This window comes from Osmerus mordax, chromosome 1 (assembly GCF_038355195.1).
Source record: "Osmerus mordax isolate fOsmMor3 chromosome 1, fOsmMor3.pri, whole genome shotgun sequence".
Classification (NCBI taxonomy): Eukaryota; Metazoa; Chordata; class Actinopteri; order Osmeriformes; family Osmeridae; genus Osmerus; species Osmerus mordax.
In genome coordinates this window covers 16,279,139-16,303,730 of record NC_090050.1, presented here as the reverse complement: position 1 = coordinate 16,303,730, position 24,592 = coordinate 16,279,139, and the positions used below count along the sequence as shown (strand labels likewise).

At 42.5% G+C, this 24,592-nt stretch overlaps 1 protein-coding gene across 1 annotated transcript in view; it reads right to left on the bottom strand.

The window, feature by feature from the left end:
* Positions 1–21,250, bottom strand: part of LOC136951996 (guanine nucleotide-binding protein G(i) subunit alpha-2-like) — a 45,276-nt gene extending 24,026 nt beyond the window's left edge. Inside the window, exon 1 of the mRNA XM_067246701.1 lies at positions 20,506–21,250. Coding sequence (XP_067102802.1) covers positions 20,506–20,623 — 118 coding nt within the window. The 5' untranslated portion in view covers positions 20,624–21,250. The remainder of the gene's footprint in view (positions 1–20,505) is intronic.
* Positions 21,251–24,592: the final 3,342 nt, after the last annotated feature.

Below are 24,592 nucleotides of genomic sequence, written 5' to 3'. Positions count from 1 at the left end.
TAGAAGAGGTATCACATCACTCGGGTGTGCTAACAGCTGCCAACATCCGAAACACAAACACTCATGTGCACACACAAACACAAAATAAGCCTGTCACCTTCATCTTACCATCAGTGCCTTCTCATTCAGTTAGTGCCAAAACAGACCTGTTTGCTTTCAAAACACACTCCACCACGATAAATGCCATGGCAACGCAGGCCTTAGTCACTGAGCTGGTTAAAACGTTTCCACACATTAACAATTAGAGTCTTCCCAACCGGCCAAGCTACTGCAGCTATCAAATATAAAATACCAGATGGAGTAACAAAGACGATTAATTCCTTCAACAAACTGCTTCATTGAGAGCCACGGGTGAGAGTTTGCTCTACCTTTAGATAAGACACTTCCTTGACAACCTGTGCAGTCAGGCCTGACAGAGCGGCAGGGAACTGCATGGAACGCTTCTTGTGAACGAGAGGCAGAGATAAGAGGTCATTGTTGAGGACTGGTTGTCTTAATGCAACTCCAGAACGTGTCATGGTCCGGTTCACTTGGGCTGTTCCGTGCATCCCTGAGGAGGTCCCTGAGGTGGGACCAATTCCAACAGTATCTGAAGTTCTGATGTTTGCCTCTTAGGTCACCTTATAGGTTAGACTGAAGGTGCCAAACCATCCACAGTAGGGTTGAAATGAGCTAAGATAGGTGATCCAAAGGGAAATGTTTGGCTCCTTTAAGCACAGTGAGTCTATGAATAGTGGGCAGAGGAGAGCAAGAAGTCTGGTCAGGAACCACTAACCCACACAGCTCAGATCCTGGCTCTCTCTGGCAGCGTCGGCACCAATGTCTATCTGGAATCCCAGCAAATCCAGATATGATCTAAATTTAGACATATGCCATACTGTGAGCTGAAAACTCATATAGCATAAATGCCAATCTCTTGAATTATCCAGTCCCCTGAAGTGTTGGAGGAGAGCTATCAAAGTTCTACCCAGCAGTGCCTACATTAAATATTTACCAGGCTGTCCTGCACAAACCTGAAGGACTGGTTTGAATCTGCTCTGGTCCTCTGGACAAATGGGAGGAAAGTTGTGTCATGTCTTCATTTTACGCTTTCAGTTACGTAAAATGTCCCTCATACCATCCCTCCATTCTGTGCCAGAGTAGATACATTAGAAGACCCATGTGCACAAGACAATAAGCAACCAATAAACACTATGTTCCACACACAGTGTATTGACAGGGTCACACTGTTTTCACACATTCTAACACACAGGTTGTACTGAAGTTTCCCTCACAGATTGATAGCATAAACAGTTCCAAACAGATGAGTCATACATTTATCTCTTCTCTTTCTTCTTCTTTCCTTTCATCCAGAAGGTTAGTTTAATGCCTCCATCATCCTCTAATGTCAGGTTCATCCCTTCACTGCTTACAAACACTATCATTCAGTTTCCTGTCTATCATTTAATTTCCTGTCCATAAGCAAAGAAACAACAGAGAAGAGAGGAAGAAGAGAGGAAGAAAAGAATGAGAAAATCATTAGTTTTCTATATAAATGTTTGCCTGCCACCTTGTGAAGCTCAACTTGGGCATGGGTCCAACTATGCATTACTGTAACAGACAAACCGACAGACACATACTGTTGATATACTTAAATACAACCAGAGTAATGGCTCATCTGTCTGTCTGTGTGTGTGTGTGTGTGTGTGTGTGTGTGTGTGTGTGTGTGTGTGTGTGTCCGTTAGGCTACTAATGAGTGTGTGTGTATAGCCCGTGGTGTGTTTGGGTACTCCACGGGAATACGGAGTGGGGTAGGTCCAACACTGTGACAGAGAGCTCTTTGTAGCAGCAGTGTGTTCACTAAAGGCTCGCTAGCGCTTTGTTTGGTTTGCTCTCCTTTTGTTTACTTCACTTCCTCTCAGGCCCCTTCTCTCTGCAGCTGACTGGAGCCATGGCCTGGCCCCAGGGAGATGGAGAGAGAGAAAGAGAGAGAGAGAAAGACAGAGAATATGAGACTTTGAGTAGACACATGACTTGTAGTGCATTCTAATAGGATTCTCTCAACCCAAATAGACGAAAACAGTGAAGAGTCACAAAATACGTTATACCAAACCATGAGGATTGCACTGTAAATACAGTTGTAAAATAACACAGCAGAGGAGTGTTTGTGTGGGTGTATTAGTGTTCATATGGAAGAGGAAAAATTGCCAGCTGTGATAGCTAGAAGAGGTATCACATCACTCGGGTGTGCTAACAGCTGCCAACATCCGAAACACAAACACTCATGTGCACACACAAACACAAAATAAGCCTGTCACCTTCATCTTACCATCAGTGCCTTCTCATTCAGTTAGTGCCAAAACAGACCTGTTTGCTTTCAAAACACACTCCACCACGATAAATGCCATGGCAACGCAGGCCTTAGTCACTGAGCTGGTTAAAACGTTTCCACACATTAACAATTAGAGTCTTCCCAACCGGCCAAGCTACTGCAGCTATCAAATATAAAATACCAGATGGAGTAACAAAGACGATTAATTCCTTCAACAAACTGCTTCATTGAGAGCCACGGGTGAGAGTTTGCTCTACCTTTAGATAAGACACTTCCTTGACAACCTGTGCAGTCAGGCCTGACAGAGCGGCAGGGAACTGCATGGAACGCTTCTTGTGAACGAGAGGCAGAGATAAGAGGTCATTGTTGAGGACTGGTTGTCTTAATGCAACTCCAGAACGTGTCATGGTCCGGTTCACTTGGGCTGTTCCGTGCATCCCTGAGGAGGTCCCTGAGGTGGGACCAATTCCAACAGTATCTGAAGTTCTGATGTTTGCCTCTTAGGTCACCTTATAGGTTAGACTGAAGGTGCCAAACCATCCACAGTAGGGTTGAAATGAGCTAAGATAGGTGATCCAAAGGGAAATGTTTGGCTCCTTTAAGCACAGTGAGTCTATGAATAGTGGGCAGAGGAGAGCAAGAAGTCTGGTCAGGAACCACTAACCCACACAGCTCAGATCCTGGCTCTCTCTGGCAGCGTCGGCACCAATGTCTATCTGGAATCCCAGCAAATCCAGATATGATCTAAATTTAGACATATGCCATACTGTGAGCTGAAAACTCATATAGCATAAATGCCAATCTCTTGAATTATCCAGTCCCCTGAAGTGTTGGAGGAGAGCTATCAAAGTTCTACCCAGCAGTGCCTACATTAAATATTTACCAGGCTGTCCTGCACAAACCTGAAGGACTGGTTTGAATCTGCTCTGGTCCTCTGGACAAATGGGAGGAAAGTTGTGTCATGTCTTCATTTTACGCTTTCAGTTACGTAAAATGTCCCTCATACCATCCCTCCATTCTGTGCCAGAGTAGATACATTAGAAGACCCATGTGCACAAGACAATAAGCAACCAATAAACACTATGTTCCACACACAGTGTATTGACAGGGTCACACTGTTTTCACACATTCTAACACACAGGTTGTACTGAAGTTTCCCTCACAGATTGATAGCATAAACAGTTCCAAACAGATGAGTCATACATTTATCTCTTCTCTTTCTTCTTCTTTCCTTTCATCCAGAAGGTTAGTTTAATGCCTCCATCATCCTCTAATGTCAGGTTCATCCCTTCACTGCTTACAAACACTATCATTCAGTTTCCTGTCTATCATTTAATTTCCTGTCCATAAGCAAAGAAACAACAGAGAAGAGAGGAAGAAGAGAGGAAGAAAAGAATGAGAAAATCATTAGTTTTCTATATAAATGTTTGCCTGCCACCTTGTGAAGCTCAACTTGGGCATGGGTCCAACTATGCATTACTGTAACAGACAAACCGACAGACACATACTGTTGATATACTTAAATACAACCAGAGTAATGGCTCATCTGTCTGTCTGTGTGTGTGTGTGTGTGTGTGTGTGTGTGTGTGTGTGTGTGTGTGTGTGTGTGTGTGTGTGTGTGTGTGTGTGTGTGTGTGTGTGTGTGTGTGTGTGTGTGTGTGTGTGTGTGTGTGTGTGTGTGTGTGTGTGTGTGTGTGTGTTTGTGTGTAGAGGTTGAGCAAACTCATCTCAGGATGATAAAAAAGAGAGTCAGACAGTTAGACAGTGTCATGGTTCTTTCTTATTCTGTCTCCCTCATTTTCTCTCTGAGTTAGGATCAAGTGATTAGTCCAATGAGTTACATCAGCGGGAGGTGAAATCTTAAGAGGATGACTTGTGAATATTCATGCTGTCTCTTGCTGAATGAATTTGGGGAATTTTACGGTTGAGAAGTATCTCTATCTACTGTGTCTTCCAGCCTCCTAGCTTCATTCACTGTGTGAATATACCGTTTACGTATGTGTGTGTAGTCTCACTGTTTGGGCTGTTTTGGAAGTAGCAGCAGCATCAACTGTTAGCTCTGCCTTTCAGTGTCTCGACCACTGCTCACTTCCTGTCTGGCAGGAAATGCGTTGCGCTGCTCAGACCCACCCTTCCTGTTCTTTGTGCTGACTCGGAAATATAGTGTTACATGCAACCACCACAGCTCAGATCTGGTCCCCTTAAGGATCTTCTTTACAAACTCTCATCTTGTAATTCAAACTCTCATGTCCTTTCACAATCGCTCTCTCTTTCTCTTTTTCTTAAACATCATCACACTCACCTCCCTCTTATGTCTCCCTCTCTCTCTAATAATCTCTACATTATGAACTCACATTACGCTACAACATGCAACTAGTACTGCGCAGAACCATTTGCATCACAATGTGTGGCTTCCAGTCTACAAAGCAGACCATTTCCAGATCAATACCAGAAGCCACAAAGCGCCCCCTCCCTCCCAATAACAAGGGTTCCTCTGCCTCGCCCGTCTCAGGATTTCCAATCCACAACCCCCAAGCCTTCTCCTAAACCACACAGACGTGGCTCTCAGACCCAGAGCACCAGGACACACTGGCTCTATGGCAACACCAGGGCACATGTGGCTAAATGGTCCAGGCTTGTGATTAGATTATGGGACCATGCACCAAACCTTCTGGAAGAGATAGGGAGACCTGTATTTAGAGACTAAGGGCTGGAGGGTGGAGATAGTGTACTTTCCCTGGCAGGATGGGTCTCTCCCTGCTGGTCATTACTCAAACAGGAGTAGGAAGGCCAGAGCTTTGTTCATCCTGATCCTCAGAAGTAGCACTAGGCCGTGCTGACAGGCTTTGTTTGTGTACATGTGTGCATCCATGTGTGTGTGTATCTGTCAGCCTAGGAGGTGAAAGCCAAATGCACATCAGCACTTTGGGAAATTGACATTAATCTATTACCAAACGCATAAACTATAAAATGGATTGTGAATTAAAGTCCAGAATAGCATGCCTCTGTGTCTGTACATTAGTGTGTATGTGTATGGTACGAAAAGGTTGAACACAACACTGAGGTACTGTAAGAGAAGTACTAAAACCCCAGTCAGTGTAGAAAACAGGAAATCTGAATGTAGCTAGCAGGAGGTTGGTGGGCTGGCAGTATTGGGCCATGCACAGCCATTTGCCTCGATTTGGATTTACAGCAACTCCCAGACGTTTACAAGCAGAGTGATTGATTAGAGGGTATAAGGATGTTAGTTGGATCAATGTCTATTCTCCCTATTTTAGAGGCAGAACCGTGATACTCTTAACTCTGGTTCTGTAGCTGGAACAATGTAAATCCTAGACCACCACAGCCAGTTGAAATCATCAAAACGTGCTGAAAGCTTCCACACTACTTATATCACAACACCATCCACTATCAGTTGACTGGGCAAGCTCAGATGTGCAGAACGTGGGCACTGAGGCGTAGACTGGCATGCAAAGAAGAAGGTATGTTTGAAAGGGGGGCAGACAATCAGACAGACAAACCCACACTCATGTAAACTTAGACTCTGGTTGTGCTCAGTAGTACTTTATCCACCCCCTGCCCCCACCCATAACAGCTTTCGCTTCCTGTTTATTTTCAAATGGGGTGGAAACATGCTGTGTGTATTTTCCTCTCTCTCCTCCTCTCTCTCTCTCTCTCTCTCTCTGTCTCTCTCTCCATTACTTTCCCCGTTCTGTCTTTTATTTTTGCTTGATTTCTGATGCTCTCACTTTCTCTCTCACTCTCTCTCGCTCTGCTGTCTATCTTTCTTTCCTCTACGTCCCTGACCCTATGTGTTTTATCCTCTCTCCCATTCCTACAGTATCTCATCCCTTCTTCCCTCCATCCATCTTTATCTGGGTGATACGAAGACTCCTAAGTAGCTCGCCTCTCAGCATCGCTGGGCTAGGTAAAACTGAGCCGCCCACCTCACACACACACACACACTCCAGACTTTTGCTTCTAGCCTCAGTCACTCATATTCATGACATTTCACCATTAGATGTTTACATGTACGTTTTTATTGAAAGAATCTGCAAAACAATCTGACCGAACCTTCTATGCTCCGAACAGGCTCAGCATCAACTAAACAAAGCTGTTTGGTTTATTCACAAACCTAAGAATTAGAGTACAGGCTAGCATTGCCCACCATCATTAGTGGTGTGGGCTATTTCTGACAGGAATGTTGGACACCAGTTATATATTAGTCATAATGACAGTGTAATCCTGGGGAGGGTCCTTCACCTCTCATGAAGTACACACACATACACACACAAGCACACACACTCCGGCTCCTTACTAGTGCTGTTTGTTCTCTGCTGGAGAGAGGGGTAACATGGTGTTTTCTCTCCTGCTCTCCCTCTCCGCCTCTCTCTCTCTCTCCCTTTCTCTCTCTCTCTCTCTCTATCTCTCTCTCTCTCTCTCTCTCCCTCTCTCTCTCTCTTCCCCATCTAAAAGGGCTCTCAGTGTGGGAGAGAGCACCAAACTGAGGCCTCACAGAGAAACCACATAATTACAAATCACAATAAAGCCCTCAGTGCTGTGTCCCTGCCAGCCAGAAGCTCAGCTGCATCCAGCTATGCTACTGCTCCAGAGAACCCCCCCCCCCTTCTCGAGCTCTCCCTGTCTCAATCTCGTTTTCTCCAGAACCACAGAACTGCATGCATTCATCCTCTTTTATGCAACTATCCCTCTCTCCTTTCTCTGTCATTCACTTCCATCCTCTGTTCTCCCTCTCTACTATTCTCTCCTATCTGCCGTCTCTCTTCTTCTATCTCTCTAACCTCCCCCCCTCGCCTCTCTTTCTCTCCCATGTCCTCTCAAGTCGAGCCAAGGCTGGTGTCTCTTCATATCTGTGGCCAAAGTCAGATTACTGCCCATATGGGGCTCATTGGTCTAAATCTAACTAGGCTCTGTCCTGCTAGGCTCTAACTAGACTCTATGAATAGTGGTGTTCATCTATTATTATTCTTAATACTATTACTATACCATTCTTCTTATCTACTCTACTCCTTTCCTCTCTTCTCCTCCCCTCCTTCCTTTAAGTCTACCCCTACTTCCCTCCACCAGCTAATCCCAGCCCTTGTTTTCTCACCCACGCCAAATGAAGTGGTGTTTACTAATCAACCCATAAAGCAGCAGCCACTCTCTTCATCTCTCTGCTGCTGCCCTATTGGACTGGAGCAGGCCAGTAATCTGTTCTCTAATCTTCACCATCTTCACTGTCCTCACCAGCACACAGGCCACATTAGGTGAACAGAAATCCAGGATAGTAAATGGATAGTCACACACACACACACACACACACATACTCTGCTGTGACATGACTTATTGAGACAGCAGGGTAGTCAACCACAGAAAGCACATGGAACTAGAAACCTTTAAATCCACCTTATCAGGACCTTATCAGTCCTGTACACAGCTTCACTCAACATCTCAAACTGGTTTCACTTGTATTCACAGAACACACACACACACATACACACAGACTATTTGTCCTCAAAGAGCCTTTATGCTGTCTTTACTGTGACCTGTTGCTTCAATCAGTTTGCAGGAACTCCAACTGAACCTAACTGCGTCATTGGAGTCCCTTTCACTAACATGCAAGCACATGCTTCAGGATTTTGGGAGAGTCTCTGCATGCCTTGAAGGGAAGGTCCTGCAAGAATGCAGCTTCATTAGCCAGGAGGCTAGACAGTGTATTCGGTCAGACAGTATTAGAGCCTTAAACCAAACGTGAGACTCTAGGATATTTTCAAAATCAGGGGCAACCGAGTTCTGAAGAAACATTCTTGTCATTGCTTGAGGCCAGAAAGACGATGATCAATATAAATGAAATGAATTATCTCCTACAAAAACACATTTTCATCATGGGTATGGCTTTGAGACATACAACTTCAAACACTGCCTCACTAATTTATCGCAGCACCAACTTTATTTATACATAGGGCTAATCAGTTCTGATAACCTTCTAATGAAAAGGTTATGCAAGTTATTTTAGCCAAGACAGTGCTAGGTAGCTGAGTTTTAATTACAAATTGTCTTTGCTACACTATTTAGATGTGTATCTTTTGACTCACTACTCCCACTTGCTAACAATCCCAATGGCCCACTCTTATTATTCTACTCTCATACTTGGAGAAGCTATGCAAAACGCACCTGAGGTGGCATGATGATAAATATCAACCGGCGTGCTTCTTGACAGCTGTGGGAGTAAAGAGTGTTAGCAAAAGTAATCTGTGCCCTCAGCAGCCAGCCATTCATAAAGTAATGTTGAAGTGTAACAGATGGAGCTTCTCCAATGGCAATAAGAGTTCAATTACGCTAACAGCAGTTAGCAGTCAGTATCAGACAGACGAAGCTCCACCCCTGGTTGGACACAGACACATGGGGTCAGACAAGGAGCTCCACCCCTGGTTGGACACAGACACATGGGGTCAGACAAGGAGCTCCACCCCTGGTTGGACACAGACACATGGGGTCAGCCAAGGAGCTACCGAAAGAGGACTGTTATATTACATTTCCATGCTTGTTACCTTAAATTCAACCCAGAACAGTAATTTAGGTCTGAATGATGAGCAGAACTGAGGTGAGACTCAAACCCTTATGTGCTCTTCTGGTACCGGTGGATATTCTAAATACTCAATTCATTGAATAATTGGGTTAACTGTGATTTGAGGCGTGGTTAATGAGACTGACCAGTGGGGGGAATAGAAAGGCTGCCTGAGCACTACATCATCCTGTCCAGCAATGTGTGTGTGTGCTTCTTTCATGGCTGCTCTTTGACTTGATTGTGAGAGAACAGCTAAGTGTTCCCCGTAGCCATGGCCAGACAATACAGAATCCTGTCCTCCTACACGTCTTACGTAAGATGACCTACTGAAATGATGAGGAACATGCTAAAGGAGTTGCTAGCCTTGAGTCAGGTCACTGTGGTTCAACACAACAACACAACACAGCACATCAGGCACATAGGCACAACAGGGCCATAAGACACATCCAACACACTCACATAGTACTGTGCGAGGCAAAACACACTCTTTTCTGGGCATTTTGGAAATCAGTCACTCAAAAACTTAGGAGAGGTACAGGCTGTAGCAGATAGAGATAGGGTTGTGGGCAGTGGAACACATGTATCCTTAACCTGTCTATTGTACTTCAGTCAACCCTCTCATCAATCTCTTTCTACACTCTTATTCTGCTCGCTCTAATTGGCTTTGGGACGCAGGGTCCGGAGTGAAAGACCAAAAGGAGGAAAGGTCAAATAATGACATGGCAGAGTGTCTGCAAGTTATTGTATGTGTGTGTGTGAGAGGGAGAAAGAGAGAGAGACAGAGAGGGAGGGAGAAATGGAGAGAGAGAAAGTAGGGAAACACTGAAGCTGTACAAAGAGTACAAGAGGAAAAGAAAGATGCAGAGGATTGGAAAAAGATAGTGATAAGGAGAGGGAGAGTGTGAGAGTCAAAAAGAGAGTGTAGTATGTCTGTTGTAAGGAAGGCTACTGTTATATTTGGCCAGACTTTTGGTAGGCCACAGCTGCTCCTAACAGCCAGTGTGGCAGAAGCCTCAGCTGGGGAAATAAGGATAATTGCAAAGTGAAGCATGACCTTGTGCCCTGCTCAAACTGGTTGAAAAGTTTAGTTACAATAGACACAGATTCATTTGGCACTGCATGTTGTTCCCAGTATTTTTTTATATAGCTGCATTTGGTGTTAAACAAGTAGCTTGGCACACTTGCCAAGTAGACATCCCACTGCTCACTGCTAGTCCAACCCACACCCTTCACCAGGGAGCACCTTTCAACTGTCACTGTTTAGTGATATTTACCTGACTTAACTACAACCACAAAACATCTCTTTAACTATTGTATTACCATGCAAATAGTGGTTGTGAAACAACAAAGAAAGAGTGAATAGACAGATAGGCCACAACACTACTGTGTTTTGGTAACACAGTAGACATCTGGATGGACGGGTGGTCGGCACTAGCACAGAGTATTCAGTAAGAGAACTTGTAACTATGATTCATGGTGTGATTCAAGGTGGAGAAGGAGATCCAATGACAAGGCAGTGTTGATCAAATTTCAAAGGACCTTGGATATTGGGAACAGATAAAGTGATTCTTCAGGGAACACTGTCTCTGTTGCGACCTCTTCACCTCGTATCTATGGCTACTGAGGGCTGCATCAGGTTTCAGTTCAAACACAGAAACCCTGGGCTGTGTAGGTCCAGAAAGAGGTGAAGGGGGAGTTGACCCCACACTGAGAGCACTAATACAGCACTACACCCCTCTTCTCTCTTCTCCCAGACTCTGTCTGGGTGGCACTGGCTACAACTCCTCTGAGAGCCCCCTGCCAGCCAGCATGTGTGATTAAAGCCATCCTGGGAGGACAGATGATCGAAGTTGATAAGAACACAGCAGCAGGGTCAGCCTCCCTTTCTCTCCCCCGCTCCTCAGAGAGCTCTCGCAACTCAGGTAACTACACATCCCTATTCTGCATCTCATCACCTCCCGATTCACGCTTCTGCCAATGTAAGGTATATATATACTGGAGGTGTGACTATGTGTAGAGATGAGGAGGGGCCATAGTGAGAGGAGGAAACATGAGGAGAGGCACCTCAGAGCCGGCTTGTCCTCTCCTGCCTCTTGAGCCCAGATGCAGAGTACCGGTAGGTGTTGACCGCAGAGGCGTTGTTAGACAGAAAACTCTACGGGGGCACAGTCCCCTATTCATATTCCTTTTTTTTCAGTTTGCTGCGCACAATGCACTACAAAATGCGCTATAAAATCTCCCCTTGCTTAACCCACTGTCTACAACAGTTCAGGGACGCAAGTTTGATATCAGCTTTGCCAGGGACATCAATAGTTAATGCCAGCGCGCAAAAAAAAATCTCTATCATTTGAGTGCAAATATTGTTTGAGCTTCATGTAATATTGTTTTTATGTTTTAGTCAAATTATAATGATCGGTAGGCTTATCATTTAGAAACTTTCTTTAGTTTTGTAATGTTTTCTTAGCCGACCTCAATTCTGACTTGTGTGCCGAGTCCGACACCTGGACTTCTGTGTGCGTGCTGCAGTGGCTATTTGGCAAACTCAGAGCGCCCTGACATGGAATTCTGCGGGCCTCTGGGATTATCAATCTAAATTAATGCACTGACTAATAAAGTCAATTGTTAAAACTAAAACTTTTGATTTTACTGGGGCACAGCAGATTTATACTGGGGCACGTGCCCCAGTAAAAAGGGTCTAACAACGCCCCTGGTTGACCGCATGGTCAGGTGACACTGGCCTCACTTCACAGACCATGTGTGAGGAACTCCACCGCTCTGGATCACTAGCATCACCCACCCACCCGACACATCGTTCAACCATACAACTCACACACACACACACACGTGCAAATACAGACACACACACCTTCTTAAATATACAAATACACACACCTGATATAGAACAGCCCTGCCCTGGCTGGGACACATGGGCCAGGGTTCTCTCCATGGGGCCTCCCACACAGCCTGCTGTTTTACCAGCTGCTTTTATGGGGTGGAAAACAAAATAGCTAAGTACAAAAACTCATTATGGTCCCACATTCTTCCCAAAACCTTTTCATAGCCTGAGGTGGGGGAAGGGCAGGGGGCTTTAACAACACGACTAAGCACCAATTATGAAAATCACAATTGTAAGAGCTGTTTTACTGTTATTAGAGGCCTCACTTATCTCAAATACTATTCTGGGCTAGTAACCAACCGCATTGTTGTGATTTGCACTTGTATAAGAGAGGCTACTTCTGCAATGTGAAAACTATGACAGAGATTGGCAGCCAGCGACACATTGAAACAGTGGTGCTTCTTCCAGGAAATACACCATTCATTCACAAGGCAGCAAAAAGGGGGGGGGGGGTGAAACAATTAATGTGTAAGGCCAAGGCAGAGGCAAGCAGCTTTCCCTGCCCTCCAGGGTCAACAAGTCAGTGAGTTTTTCCAGCTGTGTGTCTGGGCCACTGACCTGAAACAGTGCTCACAGATTTAGGCACATATCTATCTAGCTAAAAAAGGAATAGAAGATAAGAGATATATGAGAGCAGAGGCGGATACATCCCCCAACTTAAGTATAAGCTTGAAATATGTCTGTGAATGCTAACCAGCCAATATGTAGCCGTACAGTCAAATCAGCCAAATGACACAGGATGGGTGTGCTAACTTCCTGAGCCAGCCGAACAAAGGATTAGCATCTAGTTCTGTTTTAGTTGTTACAGCAGCCAGCCCAAAAAGGAAGTGAGAGGCTAGGGGGGTGATGGTTGAAACAGGAAATGACATCAACCTTCTGTTGACATGGCAATAGCCTATTCAAATTGAGAAAGGCAGGGCAGCACAGGATCTCAACTTTAGATAACCAAGAACATAATTTATTTAAATACAGAGAGAAAAAGTACCTATCATCTCTAGGTAACTTAATATCGTGCCTTTGGTTATCAACGTCTGCACCAGGCAGTCTTTCCACCAATCCTAATCAAAGGGTTTAGAAGAGCCAAGGAAGAGAAACATGAGTTGCTTGAGCAAATGGTTGGAAGCTTAATTTCCTCTTCATATTTGCAACCATGAAATAGTCTGGTATCCAGGGAGGGTCTAAGTGCAGACAGCTAGCTCTGATTAATTTTGGAAGGTGAACAGTGTTTTGACGTAGGAAGTAATTTGTCAGCAGGAATTCCCTATTCCATTTCAATCAAAACATCTCATTTTGAGGACAGTCATTTGATTTACTGCAGCCTATTTTGTGCCTTTTTATTAATAATGAATATAAAGTAATCTAGCAGCGATGGTGTGTAGAATGTATTAGTGTGTGTGTGTATTCATCCAAATGTCAAACTGAATAGTTATGGCTTGTGTCAGTGCTTATCTACAGCCATGCAATCCTATCACAACAAATCTACCTTTCAATTCCAGTCTTGGCATCTGCAGTCTTTATCTACAGATGTGGTGGCCTGGCCTCAGTTTTATCAGAAGAAACACAAAAGTTAGATGGAGAAATGACGTGTTGCTACGGTTCATTCATAGAGACCCCTGGATGTCATATTGAACAGCTAACAGAAACTAAGAGACACTTATACAGTGATAATATACCTGTACCTTGCAGATTAGAATACAAACAGGCCATGCACCACAGGGGCAGCGGAGAGGACTAAAGGCAGCACCACCCTATCTCCTTAGGAGAAAGCTACGCCTTCTTCCTGTACGGCTTCTAGCAGGCTGACTACTGTATCTCCAAACTCACACACTCAACCTGCAGCGCTCTTCAGATCAATAGAGCAGAGCCATAAAGCTAGAGAAGCTTCCAAACACAATTTCTCTAACAGTGAGATCGGAGAGAAAAGGCATGTTTCAAGAAGACAGATACACCCATGAAAGGGCCCTAGTAATAATCATGTCCAAGGGGGAAGGAAGAGAGGGAGAGACTTGGAGAGATGAGATTAGGGCTTAGCTGTGAACAATGGGAAGCAGTGAGGGAAATGTTTTGAGCAAAGCCCCTCCACATAACACAGTCCTTGGACTTAAAGAGTTAAACACAGTTCCATCTCTAGACCAAACCCTGCTGGGCTCGTCTCCTACAACACATTTTCCTCTCTAATTCTATTTTTTCTTCCCCCCAACCCACACACATCTTTAATGCTTCAACTCCGACCCTGCCATTTATGTCTGACCTGTCGGCTCTCTGGGTGGTGGTGGGGGGGGGGGCAAGTTTGACATCAGAGTGCATAACCTGCCATTTGGGGTCAGTCTCTTTGCTCTTCTTCCCAACCATATTTGGAGAGGCAGAGCGACTGTACAGAGAATGTGTCAGCGAGGGAAGCCAAGAGCACGTCACCCTCACATAGAGCTTCAGCTGCAGGTCGGCAGGATAACCCCATGAGAGGGGGCATGCGAAGCAAACACTGTGACTGGAGGGTCTGATGATGTCATGGGTGGACACTGAAAGAGAGCTGCTATCCTGTGGTAAACCTGGAGACGGACAAGCTGATGAATGGCCAACTTGGAGTAATGCTGGGGGGTTGGGTAAGCCGTTGGGGACTTGGGAAATGGTTTAAAGTGGTTTGTGTGTATATGTACGGGTGAGGAGGGGTGGGGGGGGGGGAGGGGTGTAATTGAAAAAGGTTTCTCTAGACCTTGGGGCACTAAATGACAGAATGAGGAAGAACAGGGTAGCTGTATTATGTATGGCTATATCTGGGACATTTACATTATGGACCCAAGTGCTCATGTTAATATATTGTCCCTTCTTAAATAAAATAAACATACATTTGTGATGCTTACAGTGAAAATCTCTCCCCCTCTTTATTTATTTGTATCTCTCTCACACACACACATACTGTACCAACAGCTTGCAGAAGACCAATATTCTGCACATCTCACTTTCCTCCAACACTATCAGAGGTAGAAAGGTTTCTGCCAAATGGGCCTTGTCATGTTTCCTTGCCTACTACTGATGGTACTATTACTACAACTGCTGCTAATGCTACTTCTACTACACACAACACAACAACTCACCAAGGGGAAGGAAACTACTTGGACAGAAAAGATGAGATCAGGAATAAACCATGAACAATAGACAGCTGTGCGAGAGAGACTAGGCTGGGCATCCAAGAGATCCAGTCGTGCATTACATAACCTTTATGTTATCAGAACAGTGTTACAATCAACCTCATACTGCAGCTCACTTGAACCGGAGTTGTTGTCTGACAAACATGGATGGATTTTTTGTGTAATCTGTATGTGAGTCTGACTCGTTTTGAGGCTAAATATTTATATAACACAATGGGTGATGTGTGGTGCCACAGGTGGGCTCTCAGATGTCAGTGTGACACCTTCACACACACACACACACACACACACACACACACACACACGTGTGTCAGTGGGAAAGGTCAACCTGACCCTGTCCATCCAGAGAAGCCAGGCACTGGATAATCATTGTACTGTAATTAAAGCAGTATTATGAAAGCCGCTATAATGATGGGGGAAAACTCTTGAATGGCCCATCATGGCCACTCTGACAGTAGGTTATGGAACATGTCTCCTAAGGTAAATGCCTCACTACACCAATTCCACTGTATTATTATGATTATTATTATTATCAATTCAACCGTAATCATTTCATAGGAAAATGTAATCTTGGCTGCCCCGGGCATATAACATGGAGGGCTCAGTCACCACCAATACGTTATTCAGGGTCAGAATGAAATCCCCTTTCCAGTAAAAGTAAGGACCGGTTTAACAGATGAAACAGGTGACTGCAGGCTAAGGTCAAGGAGAGGTCAGGAACCATGCTGGTATACGTAGATTGGAGCTTATGTCACCCAGTTGATCAGGTTTAAATCTCAGCTTTGTCAGTCTCAGTCATTAGCAGCCCCTTTTCTCTCTGACGAACAGTACTGGTCCCACAATATCATAAACAGACTCAATCAGAGGAAAAATTATAAATAATAATATTTATTGTATTATCCTTCAAGATCAACTATACTTTATGAAAAGGTATTTGAGTGAGAATGGGGATGTGGCTACTGTGCTGGGTAAAACATTACATTGAGGTTACATTAACCATAATTTAATTACATAGCAAAACCCATACGGTTAAATAAGAACTTCTATGGAGTTACACTTCGTTACGGTTACAAGTGATTATACAAAAGTGAAACTTGGGTGTGGTTGGGTTATCCAGGGGTAAGTGGATGTTAAGTTAACACAGATTTTGCTTTAGTAACACCACCTTTAACTGTGGCTCTACAAAACCCACTTCCCCCATCCACCCCTGCCCCATACTGTGCATTCTTACATTTTTGTGAAAACCGAATCCACTAACACTTAATACCGTTGATTACATAGCAATTCCTATGTACCTACATGGTTTTTACGATCGGTATTGTTATATAATTACATGGTAGGTCATGTAAACTTAATGTAAAGTGGTGTTGCTATGTGGGAAAAAAACTAGCTGCCGGTGGGGATTGGGCAAGGGGGGGGGGGGCAGACCATATAGAACAGTCTGACTTTGAGCCCTGAATCTTTAATGGATGTAACGAGTTGAGCATTCAGAGGCTGTCATAAATCTGTCAAACTCAAGAACATTCTAAGATGTCTTTATGCACAGTGGGGGGCTAACTCAAGCAGAGTTCATAGAAATAGACTGTGCCTGTGCATGAAAGTGAGGGTGAGATGTCATGCAAGCAGGTTGCTCAATGTTGGCAAACCTGCATAACATTAGTCAGTTTTGTTTTAAGCAATATTTTTTTTAAAGTTTAACCTTCACGGCAATGTGGACTGATTTCCAAGTATTTCTGTGTCACTGCGTTTCTCCCGGATTTCTAAGGTTCACCAATCCAGTTTTGATTGGTTGCTCTCTTTATTTACCCATATCAAGGTAAGTCAGCCTGGCCGTGTATGGCTGCTGGAACAATGTGCTGCAGGTCATTGACTCACATTAGTTACAGCAGGTGCGTTATCTAATGGTGGAGTTGAGGGCAGCCTCGATGCTAAACAGCTGGGCTTCAGGTTTATTTCAACGTCCCTGATCACTGGTCTTCAGAAATCCAGGATCACTTCACTGGAATAGACACGCTCTAGTTCCATCAACTTGGCCAGGCTAAAGTGTGAATTGTGGGGTATTCTGTCCTGATTCCTCAGACACTGCGATGATGTGTAAAGGAAGGGTATAAGGTTTGGTGTCATATGTCTGCCTTGAGGTTAGGAAAATCCCAACTTGTTTGTGTGACATTGTGCTTACACTCTCTATACACATAAGCAACAGGGTTCTCTGAAAGCATTTTTTTTCCAAATACCAATACAATACTTACAAGCCTTCTATAAACAGACCTTCAGCTTTAAAACCATCAAGCTCTTATTGTAAACGTTCTTCAATGATGTAATGTGCTCTTTACTGTTGTACTGTTTGGGACAATTAGGAATAAAACAGCCTTGGGCAATACTGTCTTCCACAACACTGGCCTGATTTGGTTACATAGCTGCCATGTTGGATGTTTCTCTAACTTTATCGAAACAAACCAGACAGATGAGGAAGACGTCCTTTGCCAGTAGTCTAACTCAAATAGGGTGCACTAAATAATGATTTAGATTATAACGCTTTATATATCCATACAATTATAGTTCCCAATCTACACAATATTTTTCTGCATTCATTTTTTGCCAAGATGCTGTAAATGAACGTATATGAATGCCTCAGACCAGTTGTATATATGTGTATAGAGAGGAGTCGATAGGTTGTGAATCATACAGGCATGTCCACCTCAAACAGCCTCTCCTTTACACAGTTCTTGTAACTTGTATTGGTGAAACTTAAGTACAAAAAAACTTCAGAATAGGGTAATTAAACAAGTGTGTCAGATGGCACCAGGTTAGAGAAAGGAGGGAATTACATGTTGTTCAGTCTCAGATGTGAAAAGAAAGCCGTTGAAAGTGTGCGTCCTGTGTGCTTGCTGTTAAAGAACACCTGAGCCCCCAGCCACAGGTACAGTATGAATTCCTTTCTGTTGCATTAACCTGGTTGTGGGAAGTGTTTTGCTAACAAGGACTGGAATGATGACACTCATCAGGCAGTTACTATTTGGCCTTACTGTAAGTTAACAAGGCTAGAATCATCATATTAAAAATCATGTTTTGGCATGTTGTTACTAAGAGGGTAATTGCTTTGTAGTTAGCATAGCATTACAGTTAAATTGTTTTGTGATAGTTTTTTTCTTCATACAAAAATTCAAATCTGCAATGGGTTAAAATTGCAATAAAACAGTCACTTTTGACATAGTATCCACTTGTTTTAATAACTCCATGAGAGAGCTGAGGCTGGAGCAGTAAAGGTTCTTAAGTGAGGTTGATGTGTCTGGTTAGCCTTCTCTGCTTCCTAAAAGGACCCACTACTAACAACTTTGTAGGACTAAGAGATTCATCATTTCCTTCATCGTCTCCCCCAAAATAGCAGCCAGGTCCATCCATTATCTCAGGCCCCACAGCCCCCTGCTCTCATGTGTGTGCTTCAGAGACAGAAGGAGGTTCAGATCAGAGACATGTACCACCAGCGGGCAGGTTTGTTCTTCCTGTTGTTCGGAAGAGAGGTGGTGAGGCTTTTCTCAGCTGTTCTGTTTCCAAGGCAGCAGATGGAAAAACTAAAAGGGCTTTCTTGGAGGCATGATGTAGCACCTCTGGAAGGATGTCACACTCCTCCTTCCACACTCACAGTCTGAAGGCTGCAGTCTGTCTGCACACTCACAACTTCAAACTCCCACACAGAAAATCTATGATAAATAGTATGCCATGAAGTTTTTCTTATTATTATGTTATTTAGCAATAAACCAGTTATAAACCAGTACAACATCTCACAGTCACGAAACATAAAGATTGATTAGAAGGATTCAAATAATCTTATATGGATCTAACCCCACACACACTGTAATAGTGGATATGAATTGTCTTACACCCTTGACAAAATAGCACAGAGAACATTTTAATTGAATGGTTAATCAGAATCAGAATTGTGTTTAATGGCCAAGTAAGTGTTCACAAATAATGAATTTACTTTGGTGGGCAGGTGCATACAGTAAACATAATAAACATATTGAAACCCTAAAATCTTAAAGTGTGTGTGCTATCCATACATATACAATATTAAAATGTTAAAATGTAGAAAAATGTACAACAAAATACTGACAGTACACAATATAAAATATAAACTAAAACTACAAATATGAGAGTGCAGTAGGGCTGTATGTGGTAAAGTGACATAGCGTCAGTGTCAGTTTGGGGCCTTGATAATAAGGCTAGTTGTGGAAGGAAAGAAACTGTTCTTATGGCATGAGGTTTTTGTCCTGATGGACCACAGCCTTCTAATGTACTTTAAAGTAAGAGTGTGTGTGTGTGTGTGTGTGTGTGTGTGTGTGTGTGTGTGTGTGTGTGTGTGTGTGTGTGTGTGTGTGTGTGTCACAATAAGTTCTGAAAATAGAAAACCGACCTCAGATTCCTGTCAAACAACGGGCCAGTCCTTCAGGCCTTTCATTATCACCCGGCCAGCAAGCCAATGATTAACAATTTCCTAAGACATTACAGATCATACATAACGTGACTGTAGGTGAACTGGCTGAGAGGTAAAAAGTTGGCCAAGGGCATGAATCTATGTGTATTGATGTGTAGGATTCAAATACTCAAAAATGCAGTGTTAACCACAGGCCACCTGCTCCAGAATGTTTTCTTATCTAACTTATCAGTTGTGAGGAAACATTTCTAGTCATAAGCCTCTTTCCAGCCTTCAACATTTGTCTAAACTGTGCAGGGTATTTTGTTTTGGTGTCCAGCATGTGTTATTTAGGTTTTAGTGTAATCAAAACATTCCATTACTCAAACAGTTTTAGAATGAGGGGGCAAAGTACACTGGGAACTACACTAACCATGTCAGGGGCACAGAGGGTGGACCAAACCTTTGCCCTGGCACATGAGAGTGTGACCAAATGACTCATGCCAGTCCATTTTTTCTGACAAAAGATATGCACAAACTGGGGCACTGGTTGGTTCAAAAACTGGTCATGCAAAAACACACACCTACACGCGTGCACGCACGCACGCACACACTGCATTAAGAACTAACGTGGTTGCTGATAGATTTCCAATAGGTTAGGTAATCATCCACAAGCAATGGAACGGTTGGCTAGCTAGATACATTTGACTAATAAGACAACTTGAAATCAAAAGACGGAACTGAACACAAGTAGACCACAATAGGCGCTTAATTGCCTCAATCAATATCCATAATTACCTACAGGGCCACTTCAGGCTGAGCAAAGGCATATAAAGAGTTAATTAAATAATTAAACCCAAAAGAATCCCAGAATCCCAATACGTTCAACTTATTTTCTTTGACTTGACACAGTACATCAAATTCCAGTGGTGTGGCCGTGGCGCACTCCAAAACATGTGCGGGCTCTGATTACAGTAGGAGTAGTCCTTGAGATGCTTGTGAAGCTATGTTGATGGAAACATCTATCAACCGTAGCCTACCTCAACAACATTGTATTGCAACTATAAATGTCGCTATAGTCACATAAAGTAGCCTATCACTAGAAGATTGTAAAACCTTCTCGTGAAACATTGGAACATTAAGTTATCATTTTGAAATACATACCCAATAAGAGCAGTTTCACTTCTCTGGCCGCTTTGTCTCTATCTTCTCGAAGGTTTTTGTCAATCATTTTGGACCTCTCGGCCGCGGCTTTATCTTCCTGACTCACTGTACACCCCATGGTTCCAAGTGCACGCTTCAGGACTGCTGCTTTTCGTAAAATATTACAGAGAAAAATAATCTTGCCGACACTGGTGTGCCTGGAAGCTTTTATTTAAAAATAAAAGCTGTCCCTAAGCACTGGAGTTGAGAAATGCTACTTCCCCTTTGATAAAATAGATTGTAAATGTGAACATTAACGAGTCGCAAATTTCAGAACTATGACAATTTCCAAAGAATTTTCAATGGATTTCAGCGTCCAAATTTCTTCTCTTCAGTAGTAAGCTTGCCAATAGGAACAATTTAAACGCATCTGTTAGAACAAGGTCAGGAACTATAAGGAACTTTTGCGGAAAATTGTCATTAATGAATCCTCGTTCAGCTTAGCAGGTAACACCATAAGGGCCACGAACTTCAGCAAAAGTATTCCAGCTGTTAAAACTGAGCAGATCGGATTCCGATGCCAATGGCCTTTCAATTAAACCACATTCACACACCTACTATGGTGCAGTAATCGGTTATCTTCTGTTTTTCAAATGTTTTAATTGAGTCCTTTATAATGTACGATTGCCGTTATGCATGATGTCCTTTCGTATAGATTTATCACGTTCGAAGCCACACCCGTAAGTTCCTTGCTGCCCGACAAGCTGGAGACAGTTCTGTCACCTCCCAGCTCAGCAGCGCCAGCTCCGTACTAAAACGCCCTCTTCGCTTGCTTTATGGGAATTGTAGTCTAGTAGGCTAGATCGCGCTCGGTCCATCACGGGAGCAAAATGAAGGAACTAACGTTTCAGACATGTAAGTTATTGACCATATTTAAAGCAAACTTTCTTGAACTAAATTTTTCTATATTGCCCCTATCTGTCTTCTTAAATGGTAGGCTACCAATCTTATAGCCTATCCTAAGCGCATGAAACTAGCCACATCCAAACACATTCCGTCAATTGTGGATTTCTGTTGCCACCTTGTGGCTTCAGCTGTTATTAAGGTTATTGCTCATTTAAAATAAATAAATACATTCTTAACCTACCGGTTGTAACATATTTTCCTTTTTCAAATATTCGTGCTTTATGGATTCTACTGACTTTATTCCTAATGATCCACTATGTATACAGCCTATATAATTAGGGATATCCAAACATTGACAAAGTTTGATTTTTGGATTCCAATGTTTTGGTATATTAATTCTTATGAGTCCCAGATTTGCGAAGCACCAGCACGCTGGGCTGCAACATTAACAGAAATGCTGATAAAAAGTGTCTCATCAAACATACTACTTCCAGGAAAGCACTTCCCTCCTGAAAGAGATCTTTTTGTCTTATTTTACACAGGACAGATATAATATCTCATCTACAAAACAGTCTGAATTGTGTATACAGGACTGTATCTATGCATGCAGTTCTCATCCTCAGTCCCTCTTTAACAGTATTATGGGGTCATCTGGTTGGGTGTAGATTTGTGTCTTTTGAAATACAAAGCACATTTTTCAAAATTATTAACAAAGGACTGAAAAATGTTATTTGATATATTTATTGCAACATTGTTTTCTGACTGCTCACAATGTATTCAAATATAGAGAGATACATAAAAATAAAGACATCAATTGAAGGGCAAAAGGGTTTAAAAGCACTTTTAAAATGATTACATTTATGTTTTTTAATCTGACTAAAACTGTACCTGCTATTTACATTATACAAACTAGATATGCATATAGATATAAAGGGTTTACAATTATATACATTATGTATAAATGCTGGTTAAAGTCAATATTTAATATGTTGTTATTCACTCATACAGATTTCAATAAATCACACAGGGCAATGAATCACACAGAGAAATGTGTTTGAGTTGCCAGTCATGAGAAGCATCCAATATCCCTTCCACAATGTCCTCCCTGAATGCTAATGTGGGGGGTTGTGTCAGTGTCAAGCAAATAACCATATTTCTGACAATGCAACTTCTACTTTACAACTGCCCGTTGGACTTACATTACCACAGGGGGACATAACTGTATTATTATAAGAATAACAGTGTGAAAATATATCACCTGAATTATTTTTTTCATCTTTAATAGAGAATACAATACATCCATTTGACACCATATACAATAATAACAGCTTGTTATTTCCATGGTGACTGATACTGATGCTTTTCCCTGTACACTGGCACATGCAGACCAGCCATTTATCTGAGAACATGATCAATTGTCAGAGGAGGTGTTGACAAGTTGGACGGAACAATGGCACAACACTCATACAACAGTACAGAACACCCCATAATGTGCGCTTCCCCAAGTCTTCACAAAAACAATAGGAGATACAGGAATGCAGCTCAGTTGCTTCCACTCTGGTAGTCCTCAACACCAGCAACAGGGATGTTCAAAAATGACCTGAACTACTGTGTAATTCACTATTGTTTGATGACACTATCAAAAGATTATTTACTTTTTTTCACCCACTCTGATTCAATAAGATTCAAGAACTTGAAAGACTAAAATTACATAAAAATAATGGCCTATTACTGATCCTTTTTAGTTATTTAAAATATCTATTGATCATTTATATATATATTATTAAATGATGAATGTATATTTTAGTATATTCAGTAATGGGCCATTATTTTATGTTGGTGCTTTAGGCTTACATGTATGTGTGTATGTATTGAAGTACCACAATTCAAATACAGTTTAGTCATGTTTCTTAAAAACAACACAGACACTTACAATCCTTACAGTACATCCACTGAATTAGTTTTGTTCTCTCCATATGGGAGAGAAAGAGATTTAGTTATGTTTATTTGTTTACACTCAAATCATTACAGGGCTGCAAAATAGAACACCGGGCAGACAAGAGTACAGGAAAGAGAACTTCAAGTAGTTGGAGGAAACATCCTTGTACCATGTTAGACCTTAAATACATATTATTTAGCAATTTATATTTTGACTACGATTAAGACACCTCTTTAGAGATTGACATTAGTGTTATAAAGGGAATCCCCTCAAAATATTATTTAGAAAATATAGATGAGTAACAAAGAAATAATTAGCAAGCCAATTGATTAATGACTACTGGGAGAAGTTGTGCTTATCGGCTGAAAGTGCTACAGCTAACCACCTTGTTTGGGTTGTTAAAGAGACACCAGTGGCACCCTGTACCCTGTCTATTAGTGCTACTCTATACTTCAGTTAGGGACATGTAAAGTCCTGGAAATAGCAACAATTACACATACAATCCATGATTATCTTCTTAATACAGTGACCCTGTGTTTTTTAAATTATTTTTGGCTATCTCTGATTATTTTCAGTAAATGTCCAGAAACAACTCAACAAGACACCTATCTATAGAACAACTTTCTATGTCATAAATAATCACTTAGGAGACAGATCATAGGTGGGTTTGCCTTCCAGTTTAGAAAGCTGTGCTCTGAACCACAATGAATCCAGATGCCAGAAACAGTGAATAAACTATTCATTACTGGTTCAGCAAGAGCATCAATAAAACACAAAATATTGTTTTGATGCTCTAACTCTAGACATGTCAAGTAGAACAATTAAAAATACATCTGTGCTGTAATATGTTGGGTCAAACTAATTGTCTTTACAGCACATTGGCATACATGCTCTTGGTTTGTGTCCTCTGCTTAATAATCAGACAAAAAGAATGGGAAGCAACAGCACGTGTCACAGGAGGAGTGGCCAAAGAGCTGTGTTACCACAGTAACTGCACTCTGTCCAATCATGTTCAATGCCACATTACCTCTGCTATTGCACAGAATATTGTCTTGACCCAATTCAGTGGTTCTAAATCTTGGTCCTTGTGCCCCCCTCCCCTGCATGTTTTAAATGTTTCCCTGCTCCAACACACCTGATATAAATGAATGGGTCGTTCTCAAGCTCAGCAGAAGCCAGATAACGAACCACCCATTTGAATCATGTGTGTTGGAGCAGGGAAACATCTAAAACATGCAGGGCAGGGGGGCACAAGGACCAGGA